General features: G+C 39.3%; 2 protein-coding genes across 15 annotated transcripts in view; both read right to left on the bottom strand.

Annotated features, from left to right (window-relative positions):
* ANKRD46 (ankyrin repeat domain 46) overlaps nucleotides 1-14,354 on the bottom strand; it is a 60,215-nt gene extending 45,861 nt beyond the window's left edge. For 4 of the 9 annotated variants that reach the window (XR_003004725.1, XR_003004726.1, XM_024756538.1 and 1 more), the window contains exon 1: nucleotides 14,135-14,354. The gene's annotated coding sequence lies outside the window, so the exon portion shown is untranslated. The other 5 variants (XM_024756537.1, XM_024756534.1, XM_024756532.1 and 2 more) reach the window with 5 other exon arrangements.
* Nucleotides 14,355-22,342: 7,988 nt separating this feature from the next.
* The window catches only part of SNX31 (sorting nexin 31), a 63,590-nt gene continuing 60,672 nt past the window's right edge, over nucleotides 22,343-25,260 (bottom strand). For all 6 annotated transcript variants that reach the window (XM_024756526.1, XM_024756527.1, XM_024756529.1 and 3 more), the window contains one exon: nucleotides 22,343-23,336. In XM_024756526.1, coding sequence (XP_024612294.1) covers nucleotides 23,244-23,336 — 93 coding nt within the window. In that variant the 3' untranslated portion in view covers nucleotides 22,343-23,243. The remainder of the gene's footprint in view (nucleotides 23,337-25,260) is intronic.

Raw genomic sequence — 25,260 nt, 5'->3', positions numbered from 1 at the left:
TGTCATACAGAGTGAAGTAAGTCAGAAAGAGAAAAAGAAATACCATATGCTAACACATATATATGGAATTTAAGAAAAAAAAAAAAGGTCATGAAGAACCTAGGGGCAAGACAGGAATAAAGACACAGATCTACTAGAGAATGGACTTGAGGATATGGGGAGGGGGAAGTGTAAGCTGTGACAAAGCGAGAGAGTGGCATGGACATATATACACTACCAAAAGTAAAATGGATAGCTAGTGGGAAGCAGCTGCATAGCACAGGGAGATCAGCTAGGTGCTTTGTGACCACCTAGAGGGGTGGGATAGGGAGGGTGGGAGGGAGGGAGATGCAAGAGGGAAGAGATATGGGAACATATGTATATGTATAACTGATTCACTTTGTTATAAAGCAGAAACTAACACACCATTGTAAAGCAATTATACTCCAATAAAGATGTTTTAAAAAATGGAAAAAAAAGAACTAATGGAGAAAATGTGTTCTATTTTAACATATACTTATTGTAACATAACTTTAAATTGGTCTTCCATACCAAATATCACCAACCATACAGAATGTATTGATTTATTTTTCATTTTGAAAGGTCACTGGGAAAGGCAAGACTAAGTGCTACAAATGGTTCAAATGGACTGACAGCCTTATGCCTATATAGCAACTTTGGTCAGAGATCAAAGCACCAGACACTTCAACAAAATTCAAGGGAAAAATGGCACACCTGAAGAGATGTGCTATCAGATCTCAATGCCTGCATTTTCTAATGTCAAAGTACTAAATCTGAGAATGACATACAGTAAATGGAACCCCCAAATCTGGATTCACTATACCTCACTTAGTTATTCTTACCCTTTTAAAAGGATAGTTGTTTTTAAAATATAAAATAACCTCAAAGAACCATAAAACAAGAACATCCAATGAATTCATTAAATCCCAATTGCTTGCACTTTAGAATTACTGTTCTTAAAACCTAAGCACTGCACAGATTCCACAGATATTAGGAAAGGGTAAAAAAAAAAAGCTCAACCTAAAAGAAATTTAGCTGTGAGCAAGTAAACATTTTAACAATAATTTAAACCCCTTCCCAAAATATCGATAATATATTTCTTCAGTCTGTTTATTTCAGCAGCTATACTTCTCTAATAGAGTGGTCTTAATAATTTGCAAGGCTCAGAAAAGTGGCCTTAGTATGGCCTTAATGTGTCTAAGGCCATATTACTGTACGTGGCAGAGTGGACTTCAAATTTAGTCTATAATATTTGCAATATGTCATGCAGCTTCTATACAGTTATGAAGATAACCAGGAGATAACAGTTCATACAAAGCTTTGTTACTTGTTCAGAACCGTTTTCTAAAATTCCTGACAGTCTTCCTCTAGAAGATAAAAAATGGGTCTGACCTGTCTGTGCACCCTGGCAGATTACACAGTGCCTGACATGTTATTTCTTGAAATCTAGACGTGAGAAAATCCAATAATTCTTTGCTGAATGTACACTCAATTAAGTTCGCTGTAACAGGATTTTAAAGTAACATTTTCTTTTATGACTAGTTCTACAGTTCATTGTAAAATTCTTAAATATGAACAAAGAGAAGAAAATAAGTTACTCATAATCCTACCAACTAGAAATAACTATCATTAATATTTTGGTGCTATGGTCTCACAGCTTTTTTCTCTCTATATTTTTAAAATTCATAATATACATACTAATGTTAAACTTTTAAAATTATACTGTGAACATGCTTCCATGTTACCAGTCTTCTATTACAATTTTTAATGGTCATGTTATATTGTATGCATGTACCATAATTTTCTTACTGAAATCCTTAGCACACTAAAAAAGAATTTTCCCTATACTTTTCTAATTATCACACACATTCAAATTCACTGACATTTTAAGCCAATCAAAATGTAGATCGTCTAAGAGAATTTTAAAATAATATTTTTGATCAAAATTTGAGTATCACAATGGGTTTTCAGGCAATGTATTTACAAGGTGTGACACAGAGGGATCTCACTGTAATGTAAGGCTGGGGAACCAATTTCATTTTTTTATTGGCAAATGGTTTCACTGTGATAGCAATCTTGATGCAATGCTCGTTTTGCTCACTATAAAACTTCCAAGATCCTGGTTTACAGTTCATCTTAAACAAAGTTGGATTTAGGATCCTTATTTATCTGCTTTTTTGAAGATTGTCTTGGGTCTGAGATTCACAAAATTTCTTACGGGTAGGATTCCAAATTTCAACCTTTGAGGTATCTACCAAAACAAAGGCAAGAAATATGTAAATATTTGAGTTCTTAAAAAAAGGAAAAGGGTAGCCCCCCTTCTGAAAGCATGGTAGTAAGTAAACAAAAAAAGAATTGAGAATACTATCCTTTCAGGCTATCGCAGTGCCATGAAGAACATTTAAAGGAGGAAGTTTATAAGTAGAACCTTCTGAATTTTACTTCCAAGGTTCAAAAATAATTAACAGAAGTTCAAAAAGAGTAATTTTTAGATAAATCTGGACCCACCACAGAAACATTTTTACTTTATATTTAAATCTGTGGAGAACACACGTTTTATGGTATTTCCAAGTCGAATCTGGTAAAATTTTTAATCTTGTGATTTCTTCAATGCCAAGCTATCAATTACTTCATAATTAAAAATGTTTTAATGCACTAGAGGGGAGGTTAATTTCAAATGTGTGAATTACAGATGCTACTTTAAGAAAGGCCCGTTCATTGTGTTTAAGTTCATATAATAATTAAAAGTAGGCTAATCGGGTATTACTTAGGTGGTGCTCTTAGGGAACAAAGAATTTATTTATGTTTATAAATATTTATTGTTATGTTTATTATTTATAATTAAAAAGGAAAAATGATTTATTTGGATGTTTGCTATTGTTCTGCAAACAACTGCTTAGCAACATGTTTAACATTTATTAAGTTATTATTACTCCAGGTACTGTTTAAGGGTTTTTCCTGTAATAACTAATTTAGTCCTCATGAAAAAAACCTATATGGTAAGTACTATCATTATCCTCATTTTATGGGTGAAAAAACTAAGTCCCTAAGTTTGTTTTCGTAAGATTCTTTTTACATAATGAATTAGTTTAGCAAATCTTTTCATCAAAGGTTATAAAGGGAAACATCAGACTAGCCCACACACTCCAAATTAACTCAGAATTATTTCATTAAAAGTAAACTTTTTAAACTGCGGAAAAACAGATAAAAACATATCTGGAAATGTTTTTTACTTTACAGGAAGCATCAGCCTACCACATATATTCTGATTAATTCTTTGCAATCATTTCACACAAAGTAAACTTTTTTAAGTGTGAGAAAAATAAAAATATTTGGAAATATTTTCCACTTTACAGGGAGTGACTACATTCCTGGACTTGTTATTCTCAACTATTTCTTACTTGTTGGGATAGTGAGAAAACACTTGCCTGAGTTTTTATTTCTCCATCAGGAAATCAAAACACACCAAACAAGAGTTTCTGATATATATTTCTTGCATTATTTAAATTTAGTTACAATTCAAATTTCAGAAAGATATTGGTTTAAAATAAATAAAAATTAACTTTTCACAAACAGAACACTGTTTATCTTGGATATTTTATTTTATTTTATTTTTTTTTGCGGTACGCGGGCCTCTCACTGTTGTGGCCTCTCCCATTGCGGAGCGCAGGCTCCGGACGTGCAGGCTCAGCAGCCATGGCTTACAGGCGTCGCTCCGCGACATGTGGGATCTTCCCAGACCGGGGCACGAACCAGCGTCCCCTGCATCGACAGGCGGACTCTCAACCACTGCGCCACTAGGGAAGCCCTGGATATTTTATTTTACTCTAATGCCTTTCGGTATTTTCCAAAATTTTTACTGTTTACCGTGTTTAAAATTCTTAGCAAGGAACCTCCTCCCATAGAAGTTTCCAATTTATAATCTGTAATTATATAATAAAGACATTAAATAAGCACTGAGAGGTCAATGTGAAGTCTTTCATGCACATGTATTACTTCTGTAATAAAGTTATCTGATTTTTTAAAAAATCAGTTTTTTCCTAGACACAGCTGTATTTTATTTACATGAACTAATGGTGCCACCTTGTGGCCTACCTGGGCTTCAAGAGCAATGTGAGCATCTAGTACAAGCAAGAGGAGTGAGGGCCTTTGAAGTTTCCCTTTGTCCCATTTCACAGTCACTTATTGTAATTCTCACTAATTTTGAAACTGTTCAGAATTGGGATGAAGTTCAATTTTCCTTAAAAAAGAAAAGTTTACCTAATATAATGTTGTATGCCAATCATATCTCAATGAAAAAAGAAAAGAAAAGAGAAGAGAATATTCCCTGGCGGTCCGCTGGTTAGGACTCAGCGCTTTCAGTGCCTTGGCCCAGGTTCAATCCCTGGCTGGGGAACTAAGATCCCGCAAGCTGTGCAACACGGCCAAAAAAAAAAAAAAGACCAGTTTACCAAGCAAATAAATAGCATAAATATGATTCCAGGCCTTTAAAAAAATCTAAACCTCATTAAACCCACCTTATCAGACTTCATTTATACAGAATTGTTAAAGTGCTACAAAAATGACTTTCTTATTCATTTCTTTGGTGTTATTTTAAAATATAGGAATTACAACTTTTGTAAATTATTCCTTATTTCCTAAATAGTTCACAAATTTTAACCAGACTTCACCTCAAATAATTTGAAAGCACAAGACTGTGTTCTTAGGAGAAACTTAAGTATTTCTATGAAATTTTTACAGCTCAAGGGCCATCCAGGATCATCTAACCTAGATCATAGAACCCAATCTCCCTGTTTTACAAATAAGGATACTGAGAACCAGAGAGGCTGTAACTTTACATGCCAACCCTCACCTCTAAGGTTCTAGCCCTATTCATCATCTATGGTAGAAATATAAGGTACATCATCTTCAACATAATAGGCTTTCACAGTTCTCCTATAATCTGTTCCCATTCATGCTCTGAATTATGTGCTAAAGCGAAGCTAGCATGTATTGCATCCTTAATATAAAACACCCGTTCTAGCGACACAGGACCCTCCCTAAGCTATACAACCCAAGAGAGGACCTAGTGGACTTTGAGGTGTGGTCTGACTGCTGGTAAGGCTATGCAAATCACTCTAGTCTAGAGCTCCATGATGTTTACACTTATGGCCTAGGTAGACCCTTAAAAATCAGGAACTCCTTACACATCATCATTAGACCCACATCCTACTCCACTCATTCCAACCTCTAGGGACCCTGGTAAATAATAAGAATGCGCAATGAAAAAGTGACTAAAGACAGGCCTAAGGGGCTCACGTAGCCAAATCTTCAAAAATGGCATGTTTATTTGTATAGATACCATATGGGGCAGTAATTTCCTCTTTCTCCCCACTGGAAATAAGAATTAAGGATGAGACCTTTGGTAGGAAGTGAGTACAGAGTTCTAATAAGAAAGTTGAGGAGTGTCTGAGGTTTTAAAGGGAGCCTTTGGTTCTTTTCCTGCTGTCTCTCCTTTGGACTGTGGGTAACCTATTTCGGGAGGCATCTTTTGATACCCTGAGAAAAGAAAGTAGTGAGTTATATGCTTAGAAATGGCTCTAGGTTCAAGAAAGAGAAATAGGGATTTTTTTTTCCCACTAGGTTTTTTCTGTTTTTTTAGCCCAGCTTATGAGGATAAAAATAGGTATAGGATTACAAGCAGAGGCTGTATTTTTTGGCTGGAGTTTTCCTCATGCTGCCACTTAGGAACCTAAGATGTGGGGCAAGAAGTGGGAAATGCCAGTATTGTAAAGTGGAACTGAATCAGCAGTCCTGGTAGCTTCTTCAGTAGAACAGCAATTCTGAATAGAGGGACAATGCATCACAGCAATCCTCTTCCTGACTGAGACCCGGCTCCCACACACTGGATCTGTGAGTTGGCTCAGTTTACTTAGGTCTGGTGTAATCAGGTTCTAGGGTATCTTTCAGAAACAGGAATAGGGGCTGGCAAATCCCTGTATCAGTTTCCCATGGAACTATTTTTATAGACTGCCCAAAGACCTACCAGGCCATTGTGACCAATATGGGAAAGAGTGGTCAGTGATTAAGGTCTCAAGTTTTAATAGATACATGGCTCTTCCAGATGCACTGAAATGTCTTCTCAGCAGAGTTATTTTCTTAACATTGTCAATTAAAATTGTTAGGTTTAGCAAATACAAACCTCATTTTCCTTCTGGTCCTTATTTTCAGTCTCTTAAAACGATTTAGTATTTTGTCATTTGGTCTGTGACAAATACTAAAGAGACTGGCAATAATATGGTAAATGTCTTCATTTCAAAATTTTTTTTCTGTATGAACTGTAGATAGTGTCATGATGTACTATAAAACTGTTAGGAAGAGTCTTTGTTTTTAAGTTTGAACAATTGCTACTTTGAACATTTGTCCTTGTACTCAAGAGAACTGCATTGTCAAGCAAAGATAATTATGATAGGAAAATTATTCTTTAAAATACTATGAAAAGATAATTACTTCATGGTCTTCAAACAATAGATGGGAGGATAAATTTCTTATATTTAGATAAATGAAACAAATTACATTCTCAGAATTCACAAGCTTTGGATTTGGGAAAATGATCTAGGAAATGAAATGTTTAGCATTTTAAACTACAGAAAAGCATAAGAACAGATACAAAAACAAACTAAAGGCAAACTTTTGAGTTTAAAGTAACTATTAAATTTACTGATATTCTAGCACATCCCCCCCACCGCCCCCCCCAGTAATACAAATACAAATGAACCTAAAATTTTTTACAGTATATACTGCCTTTTCATACCACTTGCCTTCTATCTTCTCTGGCCCAAATTTTAGTTTTTAATTATATTTTATTGGGTGGTTTCCTGTGTGTAACTTGTCACTTAAAAAAGATTAACCCAAGAGTTCCTCAAATTTCTCAATGTCAAATACCTTTATATCTCCACTTCACTTCAGTCTCCCTTCCTTGGACTTTGTCCTCTGGAACTTGGTTCCACCACCCAGATCCTAACCCTGAACTCTCTCTTAGGACAACTACTTCTGGATTATCTTTTACCCTTTCTACTCTATCACACCTTATAAAATGTCTCCCATTTACATCTCTCAACCTCTTCTTTAGCGCCCTTTTGGCTACCTCGTGCAGGAAGAAATCTGTCTGTACAACTGTCCATCTCTTCAGCCAGCTTCTGGTTCCTTCTAAGGCTCACTCACTTCTAAGGATCACTCCCATTTCCACCAGGGAAGAAGGTGCCTTCCCCATCCAGAGGACCATGACATATAGAAGCAAAGACAATGTGTGTAAGTGTAAGGTCAGAGGGGAAGGCCTAAGGGGACTGACAACGGGATAAAAGACTAAAAAATAACTTCCAGAAAAAATGAAGAATTCTATCAAATTTCAGTGTCAGGGTTCTGCTAACCTAAAGGTACCACTTCCCTCTCAATCTAGGTAAGATTGAAGCTAGAAACCTAACCAGTTAGGTGATCATAAGCTATAAACAGTAAAGGCAGACCTAAAGACTTGAATCAAGAGATTTTTGCTCTGTGAATTTATCAAGAACTATTCTTTATGATAGGCATTGAGGTCTACATATTAATCAAAAGATTTGCATCTTAGGTCCTAACTGCCATTTTCTAGGGTACGATCTTAAGCAGTCAGTCTCTAAGAGCCTTGGTTTCCTCATTTGTAAAATTGGGATAATAATATCTGCTCTATCTACAAAAGGACTTTGAAAACTATAATGCAATATATAAATATAAAATGCTAGATTTTTTGCTTAGTTTCCTAGTGAAAGTTCCCCTTAAAGAAATTCAGCCTGAATTAAGGGTAAAAGTATTTCCCCATCTTGGTAACAACAGGTAAAAAGATTTCTGCCCTGCAGGAGCTCAGAGGCAATTCTTAAGAATCTGGTGCTCTGAAAGGGCAGAGTTAGCAGAGAAATCGAAAGAGATAGTAACAGCAGTGTACACTGGAATGTGAGTACACAGGGCAGTTCTATACACAGACCCATCTGGATATCTTGCTTCCACTTCCGCATCACATCTAACACCCAACACTCCACACCGCTCCCCCCCCAACAGAAACACTTCCAAGTTTCTGTCAGTGGTACAGAGTTTTTGTTGGTGTGTGTGTGTGTGTGTGTGTGTGTAGGCAGATATGATGTTGAGGTGAAGGCAAGATATCCAGATGGGACTCTAGTAAACCACGCTTCTAATCACCATCCTTGATGCCTTCTTTTCTCCTGACATTGAATCAGACACAAAGTCCTGTCAACTCTTCTTTCGTTGTCTCTCAAAGTTTTTCCTTTCCATTTATACTATTTAAACTCTTACTTTGCGTTCTGACAAACAACCTTATATGAGAAGTTTTCCAATGCTTTCCCAATTGGTCTCTCAGTCTCGTTCTCTCCCCTATCACCCCATCCCAGTCAATCTACATTAGGTTGCCATGTTCATTTTCTCATTTCATTCTTTGTGAACATCACTTCCAAGCTAAAAAAAACTTTTTAGTGGTTCCCATGGTCCAAGTATGACCTTTTATCTAGTCTACTCCAATAAACTCCTAACCATTCTCCACTTATACCTTCACCCCTCTACAATTCATTTTCCACATGTAAACAAAATCTTTCAAAAACACAGATCACTTCAAGTCATTCCTCTGCTTTAAATAAGTCGATGGCAACCCAACACATTTAAGATAACATTTAAAACCCTTACCATGGCCTACAAAAGCCCTGAATGATTTCGCTCCTGCCTACCTCCCCAATTTTAGCTTTCACCATCCCCCCTTCTTGCTCTCTATACTCTAGCCCTGCCTGCCACCTTCATGCTCCCTGACGCTCTTTTCTACCTTAGGGCCTTTGCACTTACTCTCCCCTCTACTGGAATGTACTTCCTCTGGATAGATCTTCACTTAACTGGCTCATTCTCAGCACTCAGGTCTCAGCTCAAATGTACTTATCCCCACAACTTACTTCTCTTATCACCCTGTTTACTTCATTCCTGTTCTTACCACAATCTATAATTTTACTATTTGCTTATTTGGTTAATCATTTCCTGTATATCTCCATTTGAAAATAAGTTCTTTGAGGGCAGGAGCTTGCCTGTCTTGATAACATGATCCACAGTGTCTAGCAGTGCCTACTGCAAACTAAGTGCTCATTTCATACTTTTATGGTTAAATGAATGTATGGTACAAATGTAATGTAAAGTATGCATTCAAACATACGTTCAGTGGAGTCTGGAAATTAGCATACGTAAGGTCTAAATGGTGACAACAGGAATGAAGACACCCACTGAAGGTGGCCACAGACTATAACTACACTAAAAAGATAAACAACAAGGTCCTACTGTATAACACAGGGAACTGTATAGCACAGGTCCTACTGTATAGCACAGGGAACTATATTCAGTATACTATAATGGAATTCAGTATACTATAATGGAATTCAGTATACTGTATACTATATATTCAGTATACTATATACTATATAGTATAGTATATACTATATATAGTATATACTATATATAGTATATATACTATACTATATATATACTATATGCTATATATATATACTATATATTCAATATACTATAATGGAAAATCATAATGGAAAAGAATATGAAAAAGAATGTATATATATGTGTATAATCACTCTGAATCACTCTGCTGTACACCAGAAACTAACACATTGTAATCAACTATACTTCAATAAAATAAAATTTCTTAAAAAGTTACATGAAACACCAAAACAAAAAAAGAGAGAGATAGTGACTCTTCATCAACATGGTGAGACTGACCTTTGTTAGTCTTCTAGGTGAAAATAATAAAATGTTGTTTTACTTTGTCTACTACTGATTTCAAATAAAGCTGAAAAACTTTCAAAAAAAACCTCACACACACAAAAAAAGGGAAACCATGTTCATATGACTACTTCTTGAAAGTTTTTTGATGTCTAAGAAGTAGGAATTACTTAGAAATAATAAACCAATATTTGTTACCTCCTTCCGTAGCAGGCACATGTTAGCTAGAAATGAAATATTAACGCAAAATGAAAGCATGGATATTTCAATACTTATTTTATATAATATGGAAACATTAGCATTAATACTGGTTATTTTATTTTTTAAAATTCAGAATTCATGTTTTAACAAGTAAAATTAAATGTTCAATACACCTCAAAAACATTAATAACATTTCAGAGCATCAGATAAAAATATAAACTGATAAAAATATAAGTGGGCATACACTATCATCCTAATACAATTCAGCAGAAAAATAAAGTGAAATATTATCTAAAAATAAACCACATGAAGTAATAAAAATGGCAAGAATCCCAAAAAATTGAAAACGAAAAATGAATTTGATTTTTTCTGACAGCATAATTTTACAAATGCATTACCAGCACTGCAAATGAGTTGTGAGCATATTTTTGTGCAAATTTTTCCAGCTGCTGAAAAATCTCTCTATATTAACTGGAGGCAACATAACGGTAATATAATTCCACATCTTCTGACTCCATCTTCAAATCGTTTGATCTCTTCTTTGAGGTCCCTCTCTTCTTTTAATTACTTCTTTATTTTTGCAGAAACTGCAATCTTATTATTGCTAATGAGCTTTTAGCTGTGTCAGAGAAAACATTTCCAATTTGCCATCTCTTAATTTCATCAGGGATATCTCAATCAATTTCAGTACTCTCAATTTTAAATTTTGCTTATTTGGAAAGTTTCTGAATTAGTTAGGATTATTTTTACAACAGAAGATTTGATTTGACAATTTTCTTTATCCTCTCGAGATAATGGAAATACAGAAGAGAAATTTTTTTAAAACACATGTAGCACCATTCAGTTTGAAATTAGAAAATATAATTCCCTGGCTATGTCCCAAGGCATATATACATAAGGTTTTAAAAAATATCCCCAAACCCCACAAAGATATATCTTCAAAAATACTTTAAAATAGCACTAAATATGAGAACACCAGACTGCTGAGAACCAGTGTTGCAGTTATTAATGCTAGGTACCATACATTTAAATTTTAAATAAGCCTTATGTAGTCGTAGCTATGTACTGGACAATGTGGCTCTAACATATAACAAACTTCTGTTTATGTGTATCTCTATTCTGTTCCCACAGTCTATGGGACATATATGTGTCAATACCACACTGTCTTAATTACTCTGGCTTTATAATAGTTTTTGGTATCTTGTATGGCAAGTCTCCGAAATTTAGTCTTCATAGTAACAATTATTTGCCATTCCCTATTCCACCTGAATGTAGGATTACTAACAAATGTTATTTTGACATACATGCTAATAATTTTTCTTATTCTCAAAGTCTAAAATTATCCAGAAATTTTATTCTGAGTCCACTATAACCACTACAGAACATTCCATTTCATGACTGTTGTCTAGAGTTTAATTTTACCTTTTAAAAAAAAAACCCAATTTTTAAAAGAATGGTTAACTAAATTATCAACATTTTATCAACCAGGCCACTCTTTTTAAAAAAATCCCATGCCTGTAGATTCACTCTTCTGAAGTTCATCCTTCAGTCCTTTAATGAGGATCCGTGAGTAGTAAACTCTTTCAGTCTTTGGAAATTTTAAAGTGACTTTGAGTTTATTTTTGAATGATAGTTCATGTGATTACAAGATTGTAGCTGACGCTTACTTTCCCTCAGCACTTTGAGGCTACCACTCCACTGCTTCCTGGCATCCATTATTGCTAGGAGACATCCGCTTTAGTTTAACTGTTGCATGAGAAAAGACTTTTTTCTTTTTCTTTATTTGGTTTATTTGTAGTGAGGTGGATGGACCCAGAGTCTGTCACACAGAGTGAAGGAAGTCAGAAAGAGAAAGACAAATACTGTATGCTAACACATATATACAGAATCTAAGAAAAAAAAAATGTCATGAAGAACCTAGTGGTAAGACGGGAATAAAGACACAGACCTACTAGAGAATGGACTTGAGGATATGGGGAGGGGGAAGGGTAAGCTGTGACAAAGTGAGAGAGTGGCATGGACATATATACACTACCAAACGTAAAATAGATAGCTAGTGGGAGGCAGCTGCATAGTACAGGGAGATCAGCTAGGTGGTTTGTGACCACCTAGAGGGGTGAGATAGGGAGGGTGGGAGGGAGGGAGGGAGACGCAAGAGGGAAGAGATATGGGAACATATGTATATGTATAACTGATTCACTTTGTTATAAAGCAGAAACTAACGCACCATTGTAAAGCAATTATATTCCAATAAAGATGTTAAAAACAAAAACAAACAAAAAAAACTGCTTCTGCTCCTTCTCTGGTGCTCCCTATCCCTCTTCACTGCTTTATTTTTTTTCTAAGCAACTGTTACCATCTGACTGGATATATTTTAATTTTTATAAAGTATTTTATTTACTGTCTCCATCTCCACCTTCCTCCAGTGGAATGTTACCTCCCAGAGGACAAGAATGCTGTTTTCTTTTGTTCCTCTTGCATCCCCAATGCTTAGAACAGTGCTTGGCCCTGGGAGGCACTCAGTGTACATTTGCTACAGGAATGCTTAATATGCAAACTCTTAAATCCTGATAAGGCTAAGTATTTAGGACACTACAGTATCTAACTTCTTTCCACAAATGGAAATACCATCTCCCTTCTGACATTGACAGAAACTGGAAATCTTTCTCTTCCATATAGTAACACAATCTGCTCTAAATAACATGCCCCAAACCTCTTAATTCCTTTTTACTTCAGTCTTTCCTACATCCTCTAAAATATTAATTTTCTGTCATTGAAAAATCTTTCATTTCCCTTCAACACTACTGTACATAATATTGCAAAGGCAAAGTGAACTCACTACAAATGGTATCAAAATGCAAATAATGAAGAAAAGTAATGAAGTTCATTAACAACCAAATAAATCCAACTCTACCTCAAATCAAAGTGCATCAGAGTGGTGAGGGCCCTAGTTCATGCTTAACTTCATTATCACTATTCTTAATGAGTAAACATTTTTCTCATTAAACTCTTTTTTTTTTTGCGGTACGCGGGCCTCTCACTGTTGTGGCCTCTCCCGTTTTGGAGCACGGGCTCCGGACACACAGGCTCAGCGGCCACGGCTCACGGGCCCAGCCACTCCGTGGCATGTGGCATCTTCCCGGACCGGGGCACGAACCCGTGTCCCCTGCATCGGCAGGCGGACTCTCAACCACTGTGCCACCAGGGAAGCCCTAAACTCCTTTTAAACTAAAAGTAAGTTGGTACAGGACTCTTGCATTTAGCCATGAAAATTAAACCTGAGAGAAATCAGTTCAAGCTGATTCAAGTCAAATTAATAAGCAAATAAAAGTCTTAGGGAATGTGTTTGGATAGGTAACAAGTAGAAGCACTGGAGTAAGGGAGATGAATGAGGTTCAAATCCCATCTCACCCTTTACTAGCTGTCTGACCTCGGACAAGTAAATTCAGACTCTGTTCCTCAGTTTCCTTACCTGTAAAATGGAAATGGTACTTCCTACGGTTGCTACAAGGATTAAATAAAGGTACTAGGTTTTAAAGCACCCAGCACAATGACATATAGTAAGCACTGAAGAGAGCTATTACTATAATTTCTACATCACTGATAATACAGCTCTTTAAGCTAGGAGCTCCTTGGTACCACCGTCATTTTTTAAAGAGTGAGAAGAGTTACTAGTCAATGGTATATTTTTTTACCTCGTTATGTTCTGTAGCCAATTCTGAACACTGTGGACCGTTCTGAAGAATAAACGTGTTTTTCTCGAGGCAGAGCACTGTACTGGAAGACAATCTGCTTCCAGCATTGCATGTGAATAAGAGGCAACGCTGTCTTTTAACCCGGACACCCGGGGTCGTGTGCCATCGGGACAGTCCACTCACCTCTCAGCAGCTTCTGTTTACGCCTAGACTACGGGCGCCTAGTAAACGGTCACGTACTATCTGTGCCAACGCAAGACACAGCGCACCTTCTCGGGCCCGACGCCTAGAAGCCGGCCGCGGGCTTCGGCTCGGACCTCCGACCTTGCGAAGCCCCGCGAGCACGCCCGCCCCAGCCCCGCCCGCCGCGGCCGACCGCGCAGCCTTTACCCACAAAACCCCCAGAACCCTCGCAGGCCCTCCCAGCTCTCGCGAGTGGCACAGACCCGCCAGGAAGCCACTCGTCGCACCACCACGGGTCTGGTTCCCTGCAGCCAGGCCCCGGGCCGATGCTTTCCAGTGCTTCGGGGCTGGCGGGAGAGGTGTCAGTGGCTTCCGTCCGGAGGCCGCTCGCGGGCCGAGGCCCAGGTACCTTCGAGTCGGTCGAGCAGCGGTAACACCGACAGCACCTTCCCGGCGGCGGCGGGCGGAGGGGAAGGGCTGACCACTGAGACGAGTCGGGGCCCCAGCTGGCCAGAGCGGCCTCACTGCGCCGCGGCTGGTGCGCCCCCTGGAGGCGGGAAGCCCGCACGGCAGCTCTGCCGGCTCTGAATCAGAAACTCAGTGATTCCGCGGTGAACTAGGCAAAGTACCAAAACTGCGACGGGGGAGAAGAGAAAGACAACTGCAAGAGGTTTCATCGATTTGAGTCCAGGATCATTTTGCATTTTTCACGTCTTTTTCTAAAGAAACATCCCACATTGAAGCTAAATGCAGGCTTCAAAGGCAAGGACAGTTTTACCAAGAGCTGTAGGCATCAATTAATAGTTGCTGGCCTAATTTAGGTAAGTCTTCTCTATAATCCAAATTGATGTATTAGTAATAGCAACTACCGACTGGCTGTTCTAATTCTAAAATATGACCCTGAGCTTTTTACTAAAAGGGTTTGAATACTTACATCCCACTTTTTAGAATTCCCAGACGAAATGCAACATGCGTCCAGCCCAAACTAAAAAGGTGGCAGGTCGTGGGAAGTTCATTTACTGGAAACTTTTTTTTTCGGCTTAACCAACAACTCCAGTCCTACAGCCAAGAAGAGTTGACCTGCACAGTGGTCCTCCCTCCCCTGAATTCTAGCATACTCGCTCAGCCAAGCCACCCTCTAGGGGGTCTCAAGTCCTTCCATTCAATGGCTACTACTCAGTCTAACAGTTTGCTCCTGGAAATGTCATGTAAATGTTTAGGATTATTGTCAAATTTGAGAAAACCTCTATCACATCTCTTTCACATAAGAATAAGATTTCAGGGACTTCCCTGGTGGCACAGTGGTTAAGAATCCGCCTGCCAATTCAGGGGACACAGGTTCGAGCCCTGGTCCGGGAAGATCCCGCATGCCGCAGAGCAACTAAGCCCATGTGCCACAACTACTGAGCCTGTGCTCTAGAGCCTGTGAGCCACAACTACTGAAGCCTGCGCACCACAACAAAGAGTAGCCCCTGCTCGCTGCAAATAGAGAAAGCCTGTGCGCAGCAATGAAGACCCAACACAGCCAAAAATTAATTAATTAACTAAAAAAAAAGATTTCAGGCATTTCACATTTTCTTGTGCAGTGACTAATCATAAATATTAAATACTCTTTGAATTGATGACATTTATTAACCAATTTGTCATTGATGTCCTCCTTGAGGTTGTGTGTTAAGTTTATTATATCTTCATTGATGCCTGTAAATTGTGTCAAATCAGCAAAGAATTTCAGCCTTCTCCTAGTGTGTTCATACAGTTACCTCCTTTTCATTAATTGGTTTATCAAATAATCCAAGAGCCTGTTCATTACTTCTGTTCAAATGAGTCTCTCCACCTTCATGAACTACTGCTTTTGTTTGATCTGAAAAAATATAGAGACCATTAAGTGTAAGCAGTGCTTCTTTCCTTCTGGAGGCTCTGAGAATCCGTTTCCTTGCCTTCTCTAGCTTCTAGAGGCCACCTACAATCCTTGGCTCATGGGCCCTTCCTCCATGTTCAAAATCAGCAGCTTAGCATCTTTTCAGCTCTCTGACCTCTGCTTCCAACCTTGCATCTTCTCTAACTTTGACCCTCCTGCCTCTTTATAAGGACCCTTGGATTATGTTGGGCACATCTGGATAATCCAGAACAGTCCCTCCATTTCAAGGTCTTTAATTTTAATCACATCTGCAAAGTCCTTTTTACCATGTCCAAAGTCCTTTTAACATAGTCACAGATTCTGGGGATTAGGCCATGGATACCTTTAGGGGAATGTTATTCAGCCCACTGCAAGGGCCCTGAAGCTTAAACTCCATTTCCTTCAGGTAAATCTACCTTTTCTTCCTCATTACCAAAATCTGTTTGGTCCTGAGTTCTGATTGTGAGAGTTCCAACAGGGAGGAATACCTGTAATTATAACTGGGATAAGTGTTATGAAGTAAAAGAAGAGAGATGTTATATGAGGGCAAACTGTCCAGGACCTAATTTAGATGGAAGGGCAGCAATGCCTTTGAATAAGTGATATTTAACTGAGATACACAGGATGAGGAATTAATTATACAACAAACAGGGGGAGTGTTTCAGACAGGGGGGACAGCATGTGTGGCCTGGGAATAGTGATGTCAGAAGGTCAGTGTGGCTGAATTGTGTCCCTGCCATCAAATCCTCAGCACCACCACAATGAGTGGCACGTAGTAGGTACTCAAGATTATTAGCTTAGCAGTTCTTAGCCCTGGCAGACTTTAAAAATACCAACACCCTAGCCGAGACCAAGTCAGAATTGTTTGGAGGTGTGGCCCAACATCCATAGTTTTTAAGGTGCTCAGAGAATTCAAATGTGCAGTCAGGGTTAAGAGCCACTGTGTCAGATACAACCACAGGAGCAAAGAATGAAAGAATGACAGAAAATATTTGCTTGGGGTAGGATTTTCTCTAAGGAGGTTTTCTTCTGTTTAAAGAAAAGAAGGGCTTTGGCCATCTTGATTATACATTCCTTTTCAGTCTTAGAAAATGCAGAAAAGTCTTTCAAAAACATTGTTAAAATAAATAAGCTACAAGGATATATTGTACAACACGGGAATATAGCCAATATTTGATAAATAACATTTGTAATATAAATGGAGTATAACCTTTAAAATTTGTGAATCACTGTGTTGTACATCTGTAACTTACATATCAACTATACCTCAATTTTTTTAACAGAAAAAAAAACCACTTTGTAATAGAACGCTTATCAGAAGAGACTCAGAGTGATCTAGCAACCACCCCAGTGTAACCAGTTGTCTCAGTAGAAAGAGATGTGTTGGAATGGAGAGGTGTTTAAAAAACACACCATATCTACAAAGGAAAGGGCATTTCTTGGTTTTGAGCTCTGTTTCCCAGAAGGCATTCCAGTTTTTGGTAGTACTAACGAATGACCATCAGAGGGAGACATGCTCCCAGAAAGCTTGGCTTCCCCCAGTCTCCAGTCTACACCAGGCTAACAAGTATCAGGTGTTTTTAACGACACCGAGAGCTCTCAAGGCGTAACCATGGAGTGAGCATGTCACAGGATTAGAAATAGGTAGCATATATTCATCTATGCCAGAGTTAGGTTCATTTCAGTTCTCCAACAGTTTAAGCATTTAAATCACCAAAAAAAAAAAAAAAAAAATCATGTATGTGTGTCAGGTATTGTAGTTGCAAAACTAAGGAAACTTTTCCTTCAGCAGACAGTACAATTGGAAATGAAGTATCAAGCAAATCTTTCCGAAAGACATCTCTCGTCTTTTGTTAATTGCAAAGAAAACATCATAGGTCTCCTTGAATTTCTGGAGTTAAAATAACAGCTAGGGGCTTCCCTGGTGGCGCAGTGGTTGGGAGTCCGCCTGCCGATGCAGGGGACGCGGGTTCGTGCCCCGGTCCGGGAGGATCCCACATGCCATGGAGCGTCTGGGCCCGTGGGTCACGGCCGCTGAGCCTGCGCGTCCGGAGCCTGTGCTCTGAAACGGGAGAGGCCACAACAGTGAGAGGCCCGCGTACCGCAAAAAATAAATAAATAAATAAATAACAGCTAGACCCCTCGGGAATAAGGAACGAGCTCGGCTACTTGCTGAAAACCCAATTTGTTATTTTTCTTTGCATTTACCCACACATGGCAGAACCACACAGGGTTTCACACATACGTTAGATGAAATAATGTATGTGATGGGAATGTATATAGTGCCTAGCCCTAGTTAACCTTCCCTTCCAAAAGTTAAGTAACTGATCGTTAGCAAGGGAATACCTTTTGCAAAGGTTTAAGCAAATGCATTGCTTTGCAAAGCCTTTAAATGTGACTGGTGAGAGGTGGGTTCAGTCAGGGAGGGAGAACATCTGTGTGACAGGATAGTGGATTTATTGCAGGCATTCCGTCTCACACAACTGGGGGAGGAGTCCAGGAAGTGAAGGTTTGGAAGGAGATGCTGGAGGCTTATATAAAAAGTTACAAACTAGTCTGCTTAAGGGGGCCCGCTGAAGTGGGACCACAAAGGGGATCTTTAGGACCTGCTGCCTCTGTGCAGCCAGCTACTGCTGTGTGAGTCCCCCACCAAGCATCTGGTGGTGGGCCTGTGCTGTGTTGCTCAGCGGAGCTAGAAGGCAAGAAGAGCTGGACATGAAGTGGAGGGGGACAAGGACATGCCAGAAACTGCCAGGAGCTTGCCTTTCCATGTCACTGTATCTGATTGTGAAAAGACTGTCAGAAGATAACGGCCACGGCCTTGCTCGGTCTCCCAATTCTCCTGGAAAGTCCTCCTTGTGCTCATTTTAAACTGGAATCATACCGGAGAGGGGGCACTGGGAAACATAGTTCCCACATTAACCAAGTTGACCAAAAAAACAAAACAAAACGAAACAAGAAAGCAGCACACATGTAGGCTCTTAACAGCTAATTTTGCAGATGAGAAAACTAAGGGCCACATAGGTGAATTGCCTAAACTCACATTACTATCTCAAAGCAGAAGCAAACTCAGAATTCAAGTCAGAGGGGTAATCTTCCACTCCACTATCATGCCTCTCATCCTTTGTGGTACTTAAGTATTTCAAGAAAATGGTAGAAAAATTTCATGCATCACTTCTGAGTTCCCTTCCTAGGCTAAGAGTCTTTGAGTAGCCAGTGTACCATCACTAGGCATAAATCAGACTACATTGCCGAGACTATGTCTGGGCATCTGGGTTACAGGGGCTCTTTGATGAGAAGTTATGCCTGTGTCCATCAGATCTCAAAATCATTGAGTAATGAGATATGAGCTATTAGGCATGTGATGGATCATCTTACTTGGGGTGTAGGATTATGTGAGAACTTGAATTCCAAACCACCTAAGAATTGATTGCCCAGACAGCACTGTTGCATATCATAGAAAACATCAATAAAAACTCTGCAAAGCGCCTAAGAAACTAGGATGTCCATATATTTGATCATTTCCTTTATACTTCAAAACAAGCACCAGAAACTCATAAAGTCAAAGGTTTGTAAATTTTTTCAGAAACGGACAAGGAAAGGTAAAAGGAGATAACATGGGAAAGTCCAGGCTAGCTTTGCCTTTTTCTATTCCTTTCTGGCGCTGGGTTTCCTTTCTAACCCTTTAATATGCTCACTCCTTAGAAACCACGCTAGTTCAGGGATTGTTACATCTGGCCAAAGAAAAGCCAAGGAAGGGCTCATACTGATCCCAGAAGGCTCTGAGGTGTCTTCTTGGTCCAGATAACAAGCAGTTTAGAAGATTCCAGCAATCTGTGTGCAACGGGAGAGGCCACAACTGTGAGAGGCCCGCATACCGAAAAAAAAAAAGGGTCCGCTTCAGCCCTAGAATGACACTTAGCTCACCCCAGGGGCTCAAACCAAACTGAAATTTTAGGCTGAGAGGGATCTTAACTCTCATCTTAGTCTCACAACAAACTCCTGGTGATCATTCAAACAGAAGCAAAGCACATCTTTTTAATCTTGAAATATACTCCAGGAAGTGAATTTTATCAGAACTGGCCTCAATTCCACTCTCTTTCTCTCAAAACAATGATCCTGTCGTTTCATTTTCATCTTCACAAATTTTTTTTTTGCGATATGCAGGCCTCTCACTGCTGCTTTAATCTTGAAATATACTCCAGGAAGTGAATTTTATCAGAACTGGCCTCAATTCCACTCTCTTTCTCTCAAAACACTGATCCTGTCATTTCATTTTCATCTTCACAAAATTTTTTTTTTGCGATATGCAGGCCTCTTACTGCTGTGGCCTCTCCCGTTGTGGAGCACAGGCTCCAGACACGTAGGCTCAGCGGCCATGGCTCACGGGCCCAGCCGCTCCGCGGCATGTGGGATCTTGCCGGACCGGGGCATGAACCCATGTCCCCTGCATCGGCAGGCGGACTCTCAACCACTGCACCACCAGGGAAGCCCAGCACATGTACGTTTTGTAGGATAGTCTCTAGCTAACCATATGGGCTTTGCTTGTGTAATATTTTAGAAGAGGTTAGACATTCAGTTGATTTAAAGGCACTGACCCTAGTGGTTTTGCACTGCTCTTGCACCAAATGTGGTTTCTCTCCTGGAAATGTGGGAACACAGAGTTGGCTGTACTTCCTAATGGGTTTTCCATCTGTCTACATGAGCACACATTTGATGGGGTCAGTGGTACAGCAGTTGTCTGGGTAACCTATTTGGTTTTCTGCAAATTAAGATCCCTTAGCTCTTCTTAAAATCACTCTGAGGGGAAACATAAGGTAATTTCTAGTTTACATATTTCACATAAAATTTGCTTCCCAATTGTCCACATGGGGACCTGTGCAAGCCGTAAGCTCAGCACATACTGGTGGCTTTGGCAAGCACGTCAGTTCTTCAAACAAAGCCCGCGCGTGCTTCCCTCCGTGGGACGCAAAGGGGCTGGGACCTCTGGGCCTAAGTACAATTTAATCAGCTCTGTCCTTTTTTTCTCATAATTATTTTTGTGAAATTTTGAAACCCAAGTGTGTTTGCCCGCGGGCAGAGTGCTTATGACAGTTATTTTAGGAGTTTAAACCTCAGTAGAAACAAATACATATGTCTACGCGTGGAGAGAAGTGATGTTGGTGAATGTAGATGTAGCAGGAGAAAATCTGGCTGAGTGGGGACCATGAGGGGTGAATCTATAGATTAAACCATTTGCTAATTTGCAAAGCCATGTCACACCCCTTAGGAGTTACTTGAAGGAATTCAACCGTTGCCTACCTTTATAACTCATACCCTGCACAATGTCTTCTCCCTTGCTGGATGGCTGTGCTGTTGGGAAGGTCCCGACCCAGCAACACCACCTGAAGAGTGAAGGCATCACCCCCAGCAGAGACGGGGTCTCACTCTCCATCTTCTCTCGGAGGCTGCAGCAGGGCAGGACGCTCTGACAGGGGGAACTTAGACTTTTTACTCAACGATGGAAATGCTTCAATCCACAAGGGATTGAAACTCCCAACGCCATCTAGAGAAAGATAGGCCCAGTAACCCCCAAAGGGGCTAAGAGCCCCTTCTCCTCTTGCATAGCTGCTGAGGAATTTTATTTTCTGCTATCTCAGTTCCTTTATTCTTCATGCTATATACTGTGGAATGTACTTCATCACTTGTATTTTTCTTCACTTGTGTTATTCTGATATTGATGGTAATCTCAACGTCTTGGAAAAAAGCTATTAAATTCAACGTTTCAAATTTTGCCATCTTCAAATGGGGATAAATCGCTCTATTATATTATAGGGATGGTGCAGTCATGTACGTGTATATACTGATCCCTCTTTCCTCTTATCTCCTAATCACTCCCTTAATCTCAAACTTTGCTAGCACAGTTGCTTGTCCTTCCCTAAACACTGTACTTACTCTCCCACCAGTGTCTCTCCTTTCCTTTTACATGTGTGCCCCCATCTCTGCCTCTACTTGTCTCTACTCTTGCTTCAAAGTCCCTCTTCCCCTCAGGCCTTCCTGACTCACCCCACCCACCAACTTCCTATGACACACAGGTCCACACTACACGTTGGACACCTACTCCATGCTGTCTTGGATTACTCACAATTATGTATCAAGTTGCAACATACGAAATGGGTAACATTCAACTATCTTTGACCTACAAAACAGCAGTTACATATGGTTCAATCTAATATATGCATCTTCTCACCCCAGATACAAATTCTCTTTGCATTCCTAGGGTCTTCAATAGATTCTTATACAGTGTAGGCATTTGCTATTAAATAGAAATAGACTTTGACTGTTGCTAGACTGGCGAAACAGAGGATAAGCTTCTATTTTAATCTGAAAATGTATCCTAGCCCATTAATACACTCACCACGGGTGATCTGGGATGTTTATGATTCCCCCTTGCAAAAATGTCCCACTACAGCCTAAAATATAAATATAAAACTTTACAGCGCTAGAAGTTATGGCTAGAGACATTGCTTTATAAATATTATAGGGCTTTAATAGATTCTACACTTCAAAAAATGATTCACAGAATTTTCATCAATAAATTCTATGTTCACTAGAATATATTTCATATTTATTATATAATTAGTTACACAACCCAGTTAGAAAAGAACATTATAATATCACACTTTACCTAATTATATTGATTCCTCTGTCCCTCTCCCTTACTGCAATCTTAGTTCTATATATAATTCTATTAATTAATGATGAACTGAAACTGGATAAGAAAAAGTCTAGAGAAAAAGTATACATAGCTTTAAAGCTAAGGTATCTGATATCAAGTGCAGGGCCCCATTGGTTTCCAGAATAAAAATATTCAAAATAGTGTCATGACTATTGAACTGAATTCAGTATTCTAAGAACAGAATACAGCTACAACAGTGGAGAAGCAGAGAACTGGGCAGCCTATTACTTTGAGCACATCCATATCGGTAGGCTCAGATTTATATAAGGAAACAAATCGGTATTTCATCAACTCCTTGCTCTGGTGATGGATTAGTGAAGTCAATGATTCCATTTCTTAGAGCCACAGCTGATGAGCCATGCCCTCAGATCTTAACCCAAAATGCATTTTTAGTGTTTTATATTAAGTCTTTCATTCATGCAATATCAGAACATATAAAAGGTTTCATGAAGCCAGGTAAATATCTATCTTAGGGGAAAAAAACCCCAACGAGCTTTGTACTGATTGGTTCAGATTTGCCATTTGTCACATATAAGTCACTAAAAACAAACTATATAACTTCGTTTTGCATTTCCCTTTAATCTTGAGATGAGCAGAGTTCTGAAGTAGTCTTGATGAATATGGTCCATCTTAATGTGAAAAAAATGGGAAGGAGTCACATTTCTTCCACTGGTGGTAGGAAGCCTACTTTCAACCCCCAAGCTCTCTCATGGTCAAGACAGCCTTTGAGAACATCTTAAAAAGTTAGACTTTCTCTTCAAAGACCTTCTTCCTTTATGGTCCCCAAACCACAGTCAACTTCAGCTGTCTTAATCTTGCTTTTTCTTGGCAGAAAACTAGAATAGTCTTTCTGTTACGAAGTAAACAGAGAGGTTAGAAATATATACGAGAGGAAATAATTTCCATAACAACAATAATAGTTAAAAAGCCAAAGTTTAAAATAATATAAAAAAGGCAACTAAAAGGTTGTATCTGTTAAGCACTGGTTGTTTTAAATGGCTTTATCGTGTAGAAGCTTTGTTTCCGAGGTAGCTATACATCTGTTAGCGCTGAGAGTGCTTTCTACAGGTATGGAGAGGTACGCATGTCCAGAGCACCTTTCCAGGCACTGGGATCTCTCCAGGTAGCACTTGAACTCTGCCTCTCTCGTCTTTTTCCCCTCTCTTAAAGCCATGTGACTTTCAATTGTTAACTTCACCCAAAACCTTTAGTGCACATCCCACACAAAGTTTTAAAAGGTATTATAGTTATTTTAAAATATTTTAAGAAGTTACGGTTGCTGCAAACCTTCAGTAAGTGAACAGTTGGCTTTCAGTGTTTATAAAATCTCTAAGACAGGGCCATGGAGAGTAGGCTTTGGCCCTGGTGAAATACATGTGTGGCAGCTCACCAGGCAGAGCAGCTAAAATTTTTTTTTTCTCTGAGAGATTTGTCTTGATAGAGAGGCCCCATGGCAGAGTGGTTAAAGGAACAAATAAACTTTATTTGTTAAATAACAAATAAAGACTGCTTGGGTACGGATACTAACTCCGTCATTTACCAGCTGTGTGACCTTGGGCAAGTTACTTAACCTTTCTGTGTTTTCAGTTCCCTTGGCTACAAACCAAGGATAATAATAATACTTGGGTTGCTGTGAAAATTAAATGAGTTATATGTGGAAAGCAACTACAACAGTGCCTAGCTCAGGATAAGCTCTCTATAAAGGTTGGCTAAAATAAGTTGGAATTCAATATAATTGGACACCAGGCCCCCTTCCGACATGCTGGCCCTGCTCAGAGCATGAGGGAGGTTTGCCTCCTTTAGCATTGCTGCTCACCCATGCTGACGATTGTGTTGTCTGTTGTTCTAGGACAGTGGCTCTCAAACTCAAACATGCATCAGACTCAACTGGAGGGCTTGCTAAATACTGATTGCTGGCCCCCAACCCCAGACTTTCTGATCCAGTAAGTTGGGGGCCTGAGAATTTGAATTTCTAGTAAGTTCCCGAGGGATGCTGACCCTTCCGGTCTAGGGACCCCACTCTGAGAACCACTGTTTTAGGATAATAGTTCCAATCCTGGCTGTACTTTAGACCACGTGGGGAGCTTTAAAGAATTCTGCTGCCAGGGCCCTCAGATCAGTTAAATCAGAATCTTTGAGGGTGCGGCCCAGCCATCATTAGTGTTTCGAGCTCTCCAGGTGATAATATGCAGCCAGGGTTGAGAACCACAGCTCTATGCCGTCACTATGCTGCCGAAATGGATGAATTTAAGTGACGGAGTGATTTTACAGATAAAGAAGCTGAAGCTTGGTGCAGTGTTTCCCATTGGAGTTCTTGCTATAAATGCTGATTTACTGAATCCATCTTTTGGGGTGAGGCCCAGGCATTTGCCTTTCAGTAAGTACCCCAAGAGTCCCTTATACACATTTAGTTTTTTGATCTGCCTGAAGACACACAGCCAGTAATTGGTGGAGTTCTCACCTCCTGTCTCTGATGTAAGCAGTCAGAAATGCTGTTATTGTGTAGGAGAGACAGTTCTGCATTTAATCTGTTTTTAAAATTTTTCTCTGAGCTCATTCACTCAAGGAAGGACCTTATATATTTATAAATACTGTACTTATATACTATCTGTATATACACAGCAGACTCTGTGACAGGAGCTGGACCAATAATAAATCCCATTCAAATGCTACTTAGAGGCTACCTTTATTTTGTTCACCCACACTAGGATTTGAACCTTGAAAGGAAGAGGTAGTTAAGGGCACGGCTCTGGAATCAGACTGCCTGCTTCCTC

Source organism: Neophocaena asiaeorientalis, unplaced genomic scaffold (genome assembly GCF_003031525.2).
Source record: "Neophocaena asiaeorientalis asiaeorientalis breed wild unplaced genomic scaffold, Neophocaena_asiaeorientalis_V1.1 scaffold29, whole genome shotgun sequence".
Lineage (NCBI taxonomy): Eukaryota > Metazoa > Chordata > Mammalia > Artiodactyla > Phocoenidae > Neophocaena > Neophocaena asiaeorientalis.
This window is presented reverse-complemented; position numbering and strand designations above follow the sequence as displayed.